This window comes from Micropterus salmoides, unplaced genomic scaffold (assembly GCF_014851395.1).
Source record: "Micropterus salmoides isolate LMB-PRFRI ecotype aquatic unplaced genomic scaffold, ASM1485139v1 Ms_hic_scaffold_8, whole genome shotgun sequence".
Lineage (NCBI taxonomy): Eukaryota > Metazoa > Chordata > Actinopteri > Centrarchiformes > Centrarchidae > Micropterus > Micropterus salmoides.
The window spans coordinates 14,649,342-14,661,867 of record NW_024044570.1 but is presented as its reverse complement, the minus strand read 5'-3'; the positions used below and the strand labels follow the sequence as shown (position 1 = coordinate 14,661,867).

General features: G+C 42.0%; 1 protein-coding gene across 1 annotated transcript; it reads right to left on the bottom strand.

Annotated features, from left to right (window-relative positions):
• Window positions 1-370: 370 nt before the first annotated feature.
• Window positions 371-5,681, bottom strand: LOC119894339 (G-protein coupled receptor 22-like). Its single transcript, XM_038707032.1, has 3 exons — window positions 5,201-5,681; window positions 3,047-4,192; window positions 371-2,060 (listed from the first exon to the last, which is right to left on the bottom strand). The coding sequence occupies exon 3, from the start codon at window positions 2,054-2,056 to the stop codon at window positions 740-742; it is 1,317 nt and encodes a 438-aa protein (XP_038562960.1). The 5' UTR covers window positions 2,057-2,060; window positions 3,047-4,192; window positions 5,201-5,681; the 3' UTR covers window positions 371-739.
• Window positions 5,682-12,526: the final 6,845 nt, after the last annotated feature.

Genomic DNA, 12,526 nt, shown 5'->3' with positions numbered 1-12,526 from the left:
TGTCTGGTTTATGTCAAATGAGGTGATGAGAACCATTGTGTTCTGTTGTGTCTGTGGAATTCAAGGGTTCTTAAACTCTAAAAGCAATTTGCAAATAGTACCCCTGTAGCTTTTTAACTATAGCAACATAACATTTGTTACTTCCGTTCCTCTCTCCGCTTTTGACCTGTCTGTCTTTGTTGTCATACCTATAGTCTTATTTGAGTCTGAGGGCCTTTCCTCTGAGGGCTCCCAGGCAATAAGGTCTGTGGTCACTGGGCATTGCTGGGTCTGGTATGGAGCAAGTGCATGTTGATGAATGGGAGTAATCTCACCATTGTTACAGAATCACAAACACTTTACTTGGGGGAGGGGACAATAGGAAGCCTTTTGCTGTGTTAGGTGAGTGAACACAAAATTTATTATAAATATACATATACATAACAATTCCTACTTCTCTCTGTCTCTATTTATATACCTTGTTTACCCTAAGCTGTACATGGATTATGTATGTACACAATGTACGGTATGTTGCTACTGTTACAAAAAGCCATGCAATATCTACAATACAGTATATGGTTATCTATGAAACCTACTTTTGTTCTCAATAAATAGTAATAAATTATCCACTTCTTGTTTTTGTACATTCTATTGCACATGTTATATACATTACTGCTTTGGATTAACATTTTCCCTTTTTCATCATGACCTGATGTCAGTTTTAGCTGCTTTAATTGACTGTATACCCTAACGAGTTCCTTCACGCCACTTCCTCAGAAGACAGACATTTCTGTCGGGCATCTTTGTCCTCAAATGTCACCTTTTTGTTTCTCTTTGGGTCGATCCAGGAGTTGTGGATAATGGCATTATTAGGGGTAGGATCTGCCTCAATGATCGACACAACTCGCTTCTTCATCTTGCTTTTCAAGACTTTCTGGAACTTCTGCCTAGTGAAGGCATATAGTAGAGGATGAAAGATAGTAGTCCCATAGGCCATGACCAGGAAGCCCAGTCTCAACTTGACCATTAGGTCACTGGGGCCCACACTCAGGATGACTGTGTTGAGTACTGTGATGGGCGTCCAGCACAGCAGAAAGGTTGACACAATCAGGAGGGACATCCTGAAAACCCTCTTTTGGCGCTCTCGCCTTTCTCTGTGGCGTTTAACAGCCCTGCGCAAGGCAATGATAACAGAGACGGAGGTACGCATACCTAGTGTAGGGTTGCGACTGCCACTGCTCTGTGATCCATCTGTGGCCTCTTGCTGCGTTGTCATGGCCGTCATGGATGGACGCTTTTTCCTGCGAGCCTTCTTCTTCTGTGAAGCATGAAAACGTGTGCCAATGCGAATATTGAGTGCCTGCAGGATCTTTGAGTAGGTGATGAGCATGACAATGGCAGTAAAGAAGAAAATAGGAATCTGAGCGAGCAAGTGGTAATAGAGACCAAGTTCTGTGTAGTACTGGTTAGTGTGGACCACATTCTCCACCGCTGTCTGGTTCAGCTCAGCATGGCCCTGGGCGAAGAAGCCCACCTCAATAAAGGGTACGAGGAAACTAACAAAGGATAGCACCCAAATGGCAGCCAGCAGTGCTAGGGCACGGCCCATGGTCAGCACCCGGTTGGCTGGTTTGACTGAGATGTCGTAGCGATCAAGGGTGATGGCAAGCACATTAGCAGCAGTGGCAACACTCGCAAAGGAGACACAGGCTTCATGGAAGCAGCAGACAAGAGCGGTGTCTCCCTCCAGGGAGAGCAACACCACCACAATGGTAAGGGGGATGCAGCACACACAAACCAGCACATCCAACACATGGAGATTCATAGTGACAATGTTACTGACAGAACTAATAAGGTTCGACTTCATACAGTAGAGGGCAAGGACAGTGAGGTTAGAGCTCAGGCCCAGGAGGATTTCCAGCATGAGGAACCCAGTTAGGGAGACCTGGAAACTAACAGGATAGGGATATGGGCTGGGGGTTGCCGGACTCATGGTGCGGCTTATGGGTTCAGTGTTGTCGGTGACTGTGACGTTGCTCATTGTGGCTTCTTGTTCCGGGCAGGGAAGGATATGCATTATCCTGCATGTCGGGAGAAGAGAAGAAGAGATTTTATGAAGATGAAATAGAAAAGAGAACCATTTTCTGCATCTCTAGAAAGCTGTAATTAACACACATCTGACAAATTGTGTCAGACGTAATGTTGCCAGCTATGAAATGTTAAAAAAAGCCTTTTGAGTTTTAAATGCAGAGAGCAGACAGTTTAGTGCTGGTGATACATTTTTCTTGCCATGCCCTGCAGATTAGATTGTCTCAGTACGCGCATGGCATGACTAACTACTAACTACCTTACCTCAATAAGCTTTTACTTTTGTTATCACCATCCTTGATCAGACAGTTGCATCCACAGAAGAGGCACATAACAAAAACACTTTGGAACAAATTAAATTCTATTAACCTCAGCTGTAATGGCTCGGTATGTTGTGGCTTTGTAGTAGCTTCTGTAGACTGTTCAACAGCACATTAAAGCTGACAGTTTTAATGTATTAGCATTTTCCGTAATACTTATCATGGACTAGAGGTCATGAGGAAGGAGGAAGGCAATGATGATGAAGCATTTGAGCCCCGTTTGGATGGGATTAATATTTTAGGGGTGAGGTAGGTAGTAAAATACTCCCTCCTTGTTAACTAAACTTGCCGTATCTGGAAGTTTCTGGCTTTTAGTTATTGCCAAATCACATTAGGGAAGTAACTGATAAAAATATTCTGCCAGAAAATTATGTTTACCTGATCACCAGCAGGCTTCAAACTCTCAGATACGCATGTTAAAAACAAGATGTTTTGTTCAGACAGAACGTAAATAATTGAAGAACTAATGAGTGCACTGTAATTAATATTAGCTTAGAGGGAGGGAAATACAATACACATGCACTCCTGAATAAATTTAAAATAACTGATAAGCACATGCACAATTAAAATCATCCTGTCCTCCCCTAGAGAAATAAATCCAATCTGAAAGGGGTTCTAGATGACATGGAGGAAAACAAATGTTTTTTTTTAATATTTACCCTTCCCTCCAGCACTATCTGAATACCAGGGCTGTGTAATCAGGCCATAGAGTCCATGTTACATCCACAGAGACAAGCATCACATCCAAACATAGCCAGTGGAAAAGTGTTTCCGCTCCAGCAGAGCCCCCCAGTGAGGCTTTTCCTTTCACTGCTAGTCCCTCCCAGCGAGGCTGACAGCCAGAAAACCACCTGTCCGTTAGCCAAAGACTCGCTCGTCTGGCTCTGGGCTGCCAGCTTTTTCTTCCTGACCTCAATGGCAAGAAAGCTAAGGAATTGGCCACATGCGCCCAGTGGATGTTAGAGAATATAGTCTATGTCTTCTACAGACTTTTTCTTAGATCTCTGGTCCATTTGCTGTGATGATTGTGGGAGCACTGATGGATGAGAGGAACAGGGATAAGATGTCGGAGCCACCTCCTGTTTATAATCTCATGATATTCCCAAGCAGGAGAGACACAGCCAACCAAGAAAACAAAGAAACACAGACTCTTTCCCTTGCGCAGGGCTGGAATGTACTGCTTATAGTACGATCCAAATCCTTGCTTTTTTTTGTCCTCAGTGAGAAGATAGTATTCAGATCTGTAAATACAAAAAATAGTTAAATCCATTAGCTTGGACTCCAAGAGGCAAAATTTGTCAGTCAGTCATGTAGATTCCCCAATGTACACAATAGTCACGTCCAGAATCTGTCCAGGAGAGGTTACTACGCCCGGGGAGCATCCAGGCCCATGTCTCCCCTCGGAGCACTAATGGAATAGCTCTTCACTCTCCACCTTTCTCATCAGTCTCTGTATGCCTGGCTCCAGCTGCCATCGACTTGTAAATCAAGCGAAGGTCTCCAGTTTGCCCCTCAACATGCCGAACCCTCAATCACTGGAGATGGCGGGAGTAGAGCAGATTATTAGAGTACATGTGTGATCACTGTGACATTTGTGATCACCATTATTTATATGTGCTTGATAGAGTTGTTGATTCAGTGATTCAGGAGAAGGCCATCCCTATGATGTAGGGGGAAGTAAGTTTGTCAGACAGAGAGCCTGCCTTGTAGATTTGCGGAAAGATCCCGGACAAGAATTGGAGGGAGCAGGAGCTGCATACATCATCTGTCTGTCCTTCAATCCCACATCTTTCTTTCACAATGACCTGAAGAGAGAGAAAGGATAGGGTAATGGATGATAAAAAGAGAGAACGCAATAGAGAGAGAGAGTAGGAGGAGTAGGAGATGGAAGTGTGGGGGATGCATTAGTGAAAATAAACATATCCTTAGTAGAGAGGCGACGAGGAAACTCATAGCAACAAGCCTCTAATGTTCTATCATGTTTCTGTGCATCGCCTTATGCACTTTAAGCTTTGCTGTTGTATTACATAACAGTAGCACATACATAGTGTAAACTATTGCAGGAAAATGCTCAGTGTAAATTATTGGGTGTTACAGCGAGTTTGCTCAATGTGATTCCATGGGAAACTTGTCATAAAGAGGGATGCCCCCTCATGGGTCAGTGTATGTGATCCATGTAATCTCTTCAGTCGAACATGTCGGTCATTACTCAAGGTTGTTTCAGTGAGGGATGCCATACTTTACTATGCCACAATGTCAACAGGAATGAGCTAAGAGTACCATGCTTCTGTGTTAGGCAAGAAAGGATCATGCATGTTATGAAGATGAACAGTTTTAAAGTGCACTATTGCGTATCAAGTTTCTTGTGTCATAGAGCTTGACAGTTTGGAATATGGTGTGTGTGTGTGTGTGTGTGTGTGTGTAGCAGTAAGACACAAGCAGATTTGCTCACAGTATGGGGATATACAGACATCCTAATGCAAATGCAACAACAATTATTAAAAGCCTTTTACAGTGTGATGTTTATAGTAGCAGCTATGTGGACATGCAAGTTTAAGACTGAACATTTTTTAATTAGTTACTAATAGGTTTCACTTTAACCATAAAGACATGAAAGTCTTTTTATAAATACATTAAAGTGAAGTTAGTTATTAGAAATTATATTGTTGAGGGGTTCTACTCCCATGTCTTTGTTGCGGTGACAAAAATGTTTGGCATTGAGGGTTTTTTGCTGTCACATATGCTCTACTCGGCTGAGTGCAGTAAATCAAACCAATAAGTAGAGTACCCCATCAAAACGCAGCAAAGCTCACCATGCAGGGTAAACACAGATGCTCCGGAGCTGGTCCATACACCACACTGTCCTCTCTTCTTGCAGCTCTGCAACAATCTAGGTCGACTGATGGTTTATCATCAGCTCCTTCCAGCAGTAATCCAAAAAGTGGGATTCAGTATTGATGAACATACAAGGGTCACACAACTGACAGATGTTCTTTCCTTCCTGAGCCCCAGACAGAGGAGAAACAAGTCCACAGAGATTAGTCCTGCCAGGGATGTTGGTAGGATTCTTCTTTTTTGCCCCTTTTTGTCTTATTCATCCTTGTTGACTGGTTTGTGAATACTCCTCATCTCATCAACTCTGTTGCGCTCCCTCCCTGCCTAACTGTCTGGATAGGAGTGCTAACCATCACACTCCTGGTATCTCTCTATCTCCCGCTCCGTTCTCCTCTCTTTCCCTCACTCCCTTGTTCCCTCACTCTCTCTCTTACTGCGGAGGTTTGCAGTGCTCCCCCAGTCCTGATTGGTCTTCTATAATAGGCTTAACCCTTTCCTCTCAAGCGAGGGGAGGTATTTCCTTTAGTTATGACTCTATCCTCTCTTCCCTGACAGTGACTGTGGCATCCCGTGTGGGGCTGTAGTGATTTTGAAAAAAGCTTTACTACGGTTTTGCACAGGGACTTTTGATGCCACTGCGCTAAACACAACCTGCTGCAGAGTCGGATAGGCAGGCTGTTGAAGGAAAAACAGCAGAAAACGCTGGAATGATGTATTAATTAGTTCTGTCACAATGTAATGAACAACTAATGTGTTTGTGCACCGTAGGGGGAATGATGAGGATGGAGAGCTAGCAGATTGAAGCAATTTTTTGGATTGATTTTGTGCATGCACATAGGTCATAATATGCATGTGCAAGTGAGCATCAAAGGCAGTGAGACTGACAGAGAGGAGATAAATTCTTGCAGCTGTGAGTGGGAGTAATGGATTATGCAGGAAAGAATGAAAGTCAGAAAAGAAGAGATAGAGGATAGTTGCTCTGATTGATAGTTTCAATTAAGTTGCTCTGTCAGATCAGTAAGAGGTTGACCACCCTCCATTCCTTTGTCAAGGCTCATTTGTCAGGTACAATTATTGCCAGAGGGCATCCTGATACCTGACAGCCTCCAGTAAAGAAGAGGGGCATCTAACCCTCTGGCGTGGCTACCTAATAAACTAATGATTAAAGCCCACAGAAAATCATCAGTTGTTGTTTCAGCCAGGCAGATGTTTCAGTTAGTTTTCAAGGCATTTAAAGTTGACTCACTGCACTGAAACACAGATAAAGGGTCTACAAGGGATTGTAAGTGTTACCTTTTTTAGTGAGGAAACATTTAGAATTCAAGTAATTTTTCAAGCAAAAATTCAAATCTTTACTAATAGCGTTGTCGCCCTGAAAGTAATTTCCCCTGCGGTATTATGTTGGGGCTCAACAGCGCACGCAATATGCGGTATTATCACATTTTTCATCAATGAAGTAATTGGGTGCCATATAGCACAGTAAGAGTGTCAGTGGATCTTACCTCACTGCACAGCGAGCCACTAACAGTAGCTTTATGGTCGGAACAAGCTAGCTGCTGGGTGCTAGTCAACAACATTGCCAGTGTTTGACATTTGTAGTTTGACAATGTCCAACACACACAGCGGTACGGACCAGAATGGGCTGTCCACAAATAACCACTGACAAAACAAGCATTGTGAAGATATCATTTTGGGCTTTGAGGGATTGTGAGGGACATTTGGCGGACTGGTTAATTGAAAAAATAGCACTTTAATCGATAATGACAATAACCATTGCAGCCCTACACCTTGTTGCTGTATGTTGACAATTTAATGTCTCCACAATACATTGCCCTCATAATGTCACCTTCGGATTGTGCAGGTTGGAAGTGGCATGATGAGCTTTGCAGTCACAACATGCTGAGTTTCTTGATGGAATCTCTTCCCAATACTGTATCAATGGTAATCCTTTAATGTAGAACAAATTGGAATCCTGGTATCCTAAATTACAGTTGTATACCCTGGATCATGCAGAGATACGTATTTCACTTCCACGTGACACATGTGGACCACCACTTTATTAGAGGATTAAGAGGATCAAATACGTGCATGTTTTTAAGGTCGTTGTCCACTCCAAATGTCACTTGATCTTCACATTGCATGATATGGAGCTTGGCATGTGTGTTGAGAGGAATTGTATATTGGGTGGGGTGGGGCAGCTTTTTATCCTTTACTCGTGGTGGTTAGTGTGTATCTGCTTATCAGTAAGGTTTGGTGCATTTGTGTCCTTAGGATTGCAAGTACCTGCTTCCTACACGGGGTCCATCTGTACGCCTCTTGTTGTTAGACTAGGGCTGGGCTATATGGCCAAAAATGATATCACAATAAAATAATTTCATACCATTCAATATCGATACTTATCACGATAAATGTCACATCATTATTTCTTTCAAGTTTAAGGCTGACTTTTGCTCCTGAGTGAATATTTAAGAAAATTTAACATTTATCATGATAATTATCGATATCAAATGATATGAAATGTTTTTATCATGATATCATTTTTGGCCATATCGCCCAGCCCTAATATGGAAACACTAGACCGACCCCTTGACAGCCTTATCACAGCTCTTCAGGAATCCTCCTAGTTTAAAGAGTGGTGAACATGCTGCTGAAAAAACATTCCCAAAACTTCAGAGTTCAATAGAACAACGACGTTAATATTTCATTGCCATTAATATTTCATCCAATTTTTTCTCTGTCCCCAGACTCCACTGTCAGATTTTCACTAAAGTTTTCTCTCCTTTCACTCTGAGTCCATGGATATGCTTTCTGCATGTGCCTGTAGATAATAAAATGTGTGCATTTCTTTGCTTAAACACACTTACACCCTCTTTGGCACAATGTGTGTGGCGTGTCTGCAAAGAGGACCCTCTCTGGTCTGAGTTAATCAGATGCAGAAGATGCAGATGTGCCGTCTTATTTCAGTTCCATGCTTTGCATGCAAAACATCAGCAGGCAATAGTGGAAAGGAAGCAAGCAGACCCAGAGGACCAGCATACAGACTTTTATCTCCTCCCTGCAGCAGGCATCCTGCCCTTCCATTTGGTGCCACTGTGATTTGCTCCAGATTGCTCCAGATCAGAGCTAGGCCAGTGCTAATGGACTGGCTGGTTTCAAATGTTGTAGCAGTCTGCTATCGTCTGATCTATTTAAATAACTCTTTTCGCGAACTCTGAGTTGGTTCAAACTTGACTTGGGCGATCATACAGAAATGGAGAAAAACAAATATTGTCTCTTGAGCTGCTCCTGAGATGAAGAAAAAAGGTACTCTGGTTTTTGCCTGGGGTTTGACCACAGGGCAGCCTGCTTTGCCCTCAGTCCCAGGGTCCCTTTGGATTCATGCTCAGTTGGTAAGAAATGAAAGTGCCTGGATCAAGTAAGAAGAAGAGGAGATGAAAAGAAGCCCATCCTCACCTCCTCCTACGTTAAACACTCTGAAGAGCTGAAGATAAATGCAGCCTCAGTCCTAGAGGAACGGTTAATGTATCCTCTTCCATCCCTGTACAGGTCCATTAGTGCTGAAGTGACTTCATTTGTGCAGTATATTGTGTAATGGTTTTTGGTACCGTCAGTAAATACACCAAGTTAATTTGGTTATACAATAGGTTAAAGCCCTCAAATGATTGTGTAATTATTTTTAGTTAGTTAGTTTTCAATTATAGTGCAATTGTTAAATAATTATGCGGTATAATGTAATTTAAAAGGGGAACAAAACAGGAAAATAAAGGAATAAATGTGTGAAGATTTGTGAAGAACTGATATTCCATAGGTAAAATAATAAATCATAATAATAATAATAATAGGTAAAATAACTTTTTGAAGACAACAGAGGCCATGGAAAGGATTTTGTTATATCATGTGATAACTTAGATGTCAATATAGCAAAATAATTTTTTTCCTTGTCTGAAGATGGTAATCTGTCAGACAGACAACTATTTCATCATCAAAAAGTCATATAAACGTATCTGTCTAGCGAGTATAAATGTGTTGAAATTGTGTTCATTGTTCTATGTTGCAGCAGAACAGGAACCTGCTGTAAACCAGTTTTTAAACTGAGTCAGGCCCGTTTACTGTAACTAAATTGTTGCTCTTAAACTTTTCCTGTATAATAAATGAAATGAATGAATGAATCATCTCGACAATCCTAATGTAATCCAAAATTGTCTTGCTTGTGAGCAATAGCAGTCATCTATGATTAGCAGTCATAATTTATTATCTTAATGTCCACTTCTCAAATTTGATATGAGCATGTTATTATTTCCTAAAGCAGCCACAACCTATCAAACACTGTCTAATGTAGGTATTAGATGACACAGAATCATATAATTGCTTGTTTTATCCTGTGTATAATGGCATACAATCTACACAGCCTCTGGGACACTTTACGATGTTCTGTCTGATCACCATCTTGCAAGACGGATAAATGATGGTAAGCTATGATTGCTCCGAGTCTGTGTATTCCATGTCTCTTAGAGGTAAAAATGTGTAAGTAGTGTGTAATGCAATTTGTTAGTAGCCTATAGCGGCCAATATGAGGCCTACTGAGTTTGTGAAAGTTCAGTCTGGGAAATATTCACCAGAAAATAAGAACTTGTGTGGACTAATATACAATAAGGTTATAGAATTACTGCATGTTTTGGTTTTTTTGGCAACGTCTACATGTGTACTATGAGTATCTCGTAATTTGCTTCACCATACTTTGTTGCTGTTATTTATTGTCATAGCTCTATTATGTGCCAAAGATATGTAATCTTTCTCTCTAGCTGTGTCCCCCTCTCTTTTACTCAATCACTTGTCCTTCCCTCTGCTTTGGTTAGAGGTGAGCTCTGTGTTCTGCAATTGATTTACAGTCCTGGTGGCATCATGAGTCAGTAAGGTTAGAGCCATAAAGCTGAACTAGGTGAAGTCAGCTGTTCCCTGACCATGCGGTTAGAGATTGTCCATGCGCCCTCTTCAATCCCCAACACCCCCTACACACACACACACACACACCCGCCTGGGACAGATTCTTTTCTGTTTCCTGCCATACTGTGACCTCTTCACTGTTCTCTGTCACAGAGACAGAACAGCTTCTTTTCAGCTCCTCAGAAGTCGGTCACTTCCTGTCACGGCACAACATCTGTTTACGTTAGCCATGTCAAAGAGCGTCGGCAAAGGCGTGGGAACGCAAGGGAATGCATGGGGGACCCCACACTCACACACCAGGGCTCAATCTTGGGGGAAGCACGTAGAGGACAAACACACACACAGAGCAGATAAACACAAAGATGGACACATTTATGCTCCTCCCTACAGGCACTCGGCCATCAGAGCACTCAGTGTTTGTCATCTAATTTCGTCTGGTCATGCTGCTTCCCCTGGGAGTTCATGTAACGGGAAAATGGACAGACTCTCTCCTTCAACAACAACTTTAAGGACTTCAGTAACCAGTTTGTCATTGACTAACGTGAGGGTAACTAGGTCAGCGGATTTTGCTTTGCCAACATTTTAAATGCATATCAGGGAAAATTGATTATTTTCCATGCATGCTTTGTGCCAAGGACATTTCCGCCCCGGGGGCTGTATATCTGTGTGTGTTTGCGTCTGTCTTAGTGCGTTTGTGTTATTAACAGCTGAGACTGCCATGTTGTTCTCTGGTCTAAGCCCTATTGGCTTTCCTGGCTGACTGTCTTCTAATATAATGCCTTATCCCTGTGTTCAGTAGCCACAGGGGACCTAACAGAGAGGGAATTCCATTCTTTAACGAAATTACTTGCCAAAGATTACAAAGACCATTAGGTTCTGAGGGCCAGGGTAACACAGACAAAGGACTTCTTATTGGAGCACAATAACATTTACTGCCATTTTATACTATTGTCACAGAATCTACTTAAGGAACATATTGCAATCTCTTGGTTTTATGCTGTAATCTGTTTTTGCACCATATTTTGATTGCCATGTAGAGGTGACTTAAAGGTCCTATGAGGGCTACACTGATGATGACATACTGTGTTTAGTTTGCAGTGGAGGTAGAAGATGCTAACTACATGGACATTATGTACAGTACATTTGCTGATCAGTCCTCACACTAAAATACAGACGGCTTTGTGGTTGGAACTCTGGCCTTGTAGTTGCTTGCGACAAACAATGCTTGTTTTTCTCTTCAGTATCTCCTTTGAGTTGTAGTCTTTAGGGGGATGGAGAGATTAACCTCAAATAGATGGGCCTGTGAACACCAACAGGAGGCCCACTAATAAGCAGAGTTACTCTTCCTTGTGCACGTACACATGTATTCACTCTCATGCCCACCCAATACAAACGCTAATACATAGTCACAAGTTATTCTTCTGAAGACATATAGTAGTCTATACTTTTTTTGGAAGCTCCATTATTCCACAAAAAATTTAAAAAAGGCAACTATAGGATTCCTGCTATCTTATGTTCACATCAGTGCACCTTCTTTGTACAGTGATTTATTTGTTTACTGACAATTGTCCTTTTTTAAAATGAAATGTCTGAAGGGAAGCATTGTTTCCCCTATATGCATTCAGGAGCGGCGGTGCACCCTGCTGAATTGTGACCGCCGCTACTAAAATTTCCCACACTCATTGTCAGTGCACTACTAATTTTCACTCACACACTGTGCGAGCACAGAAAACTCATCCCTTGGCTTGCTTCCTCGCTGCGTTATTAACAGAACATCTACGTGACAGGTGTTTTTATAAGAGCAACGTAACTCCTTTTAGGAATCAGGAGGTGCGTAGCGAGTGTTTGATTGTTGGAGCGACAGAAAGTGACGGTGAAAGCGAGCGGAGGAAAATATTTTGCCAGTAAATGTACAATGTCGGTTACAGTGTGTTAGCTTCTCAAGACCAAGAAAAGTCTGTCTGTTGTTTCCCCAACTGCTGGAAAAGGGAAGCCTGTTTGTGCTAGCTAACATCCCCCCCTTCAGACTGAGCAGCTGAGCAGGGAAGCAGTAGGCTACGTCTTTTGGCTGCTATGTAACTTAACATTAGCTCAATTTATAGAAAGTAACTGGTAGCTGTATTTTATTACTACCTACTTGTCCAATGTTGAGATTATCAGGTACAAACTTAGACTAAATTGGTGTAGCCTACAGCTCTGTCCTGTACACAGAGTGGTTCATCCTAAATTATTTTTCAGTTTTCAGATGAGTCCGAAAATGTGGTTGTTAGCAAAAATAAAGGACGGTGGTGACTGGAGAACCTCAGGTTAGTAAAGCAAATTAGTGATGCAAACTAGTCCTTTTAAGCTAATGAGATGTT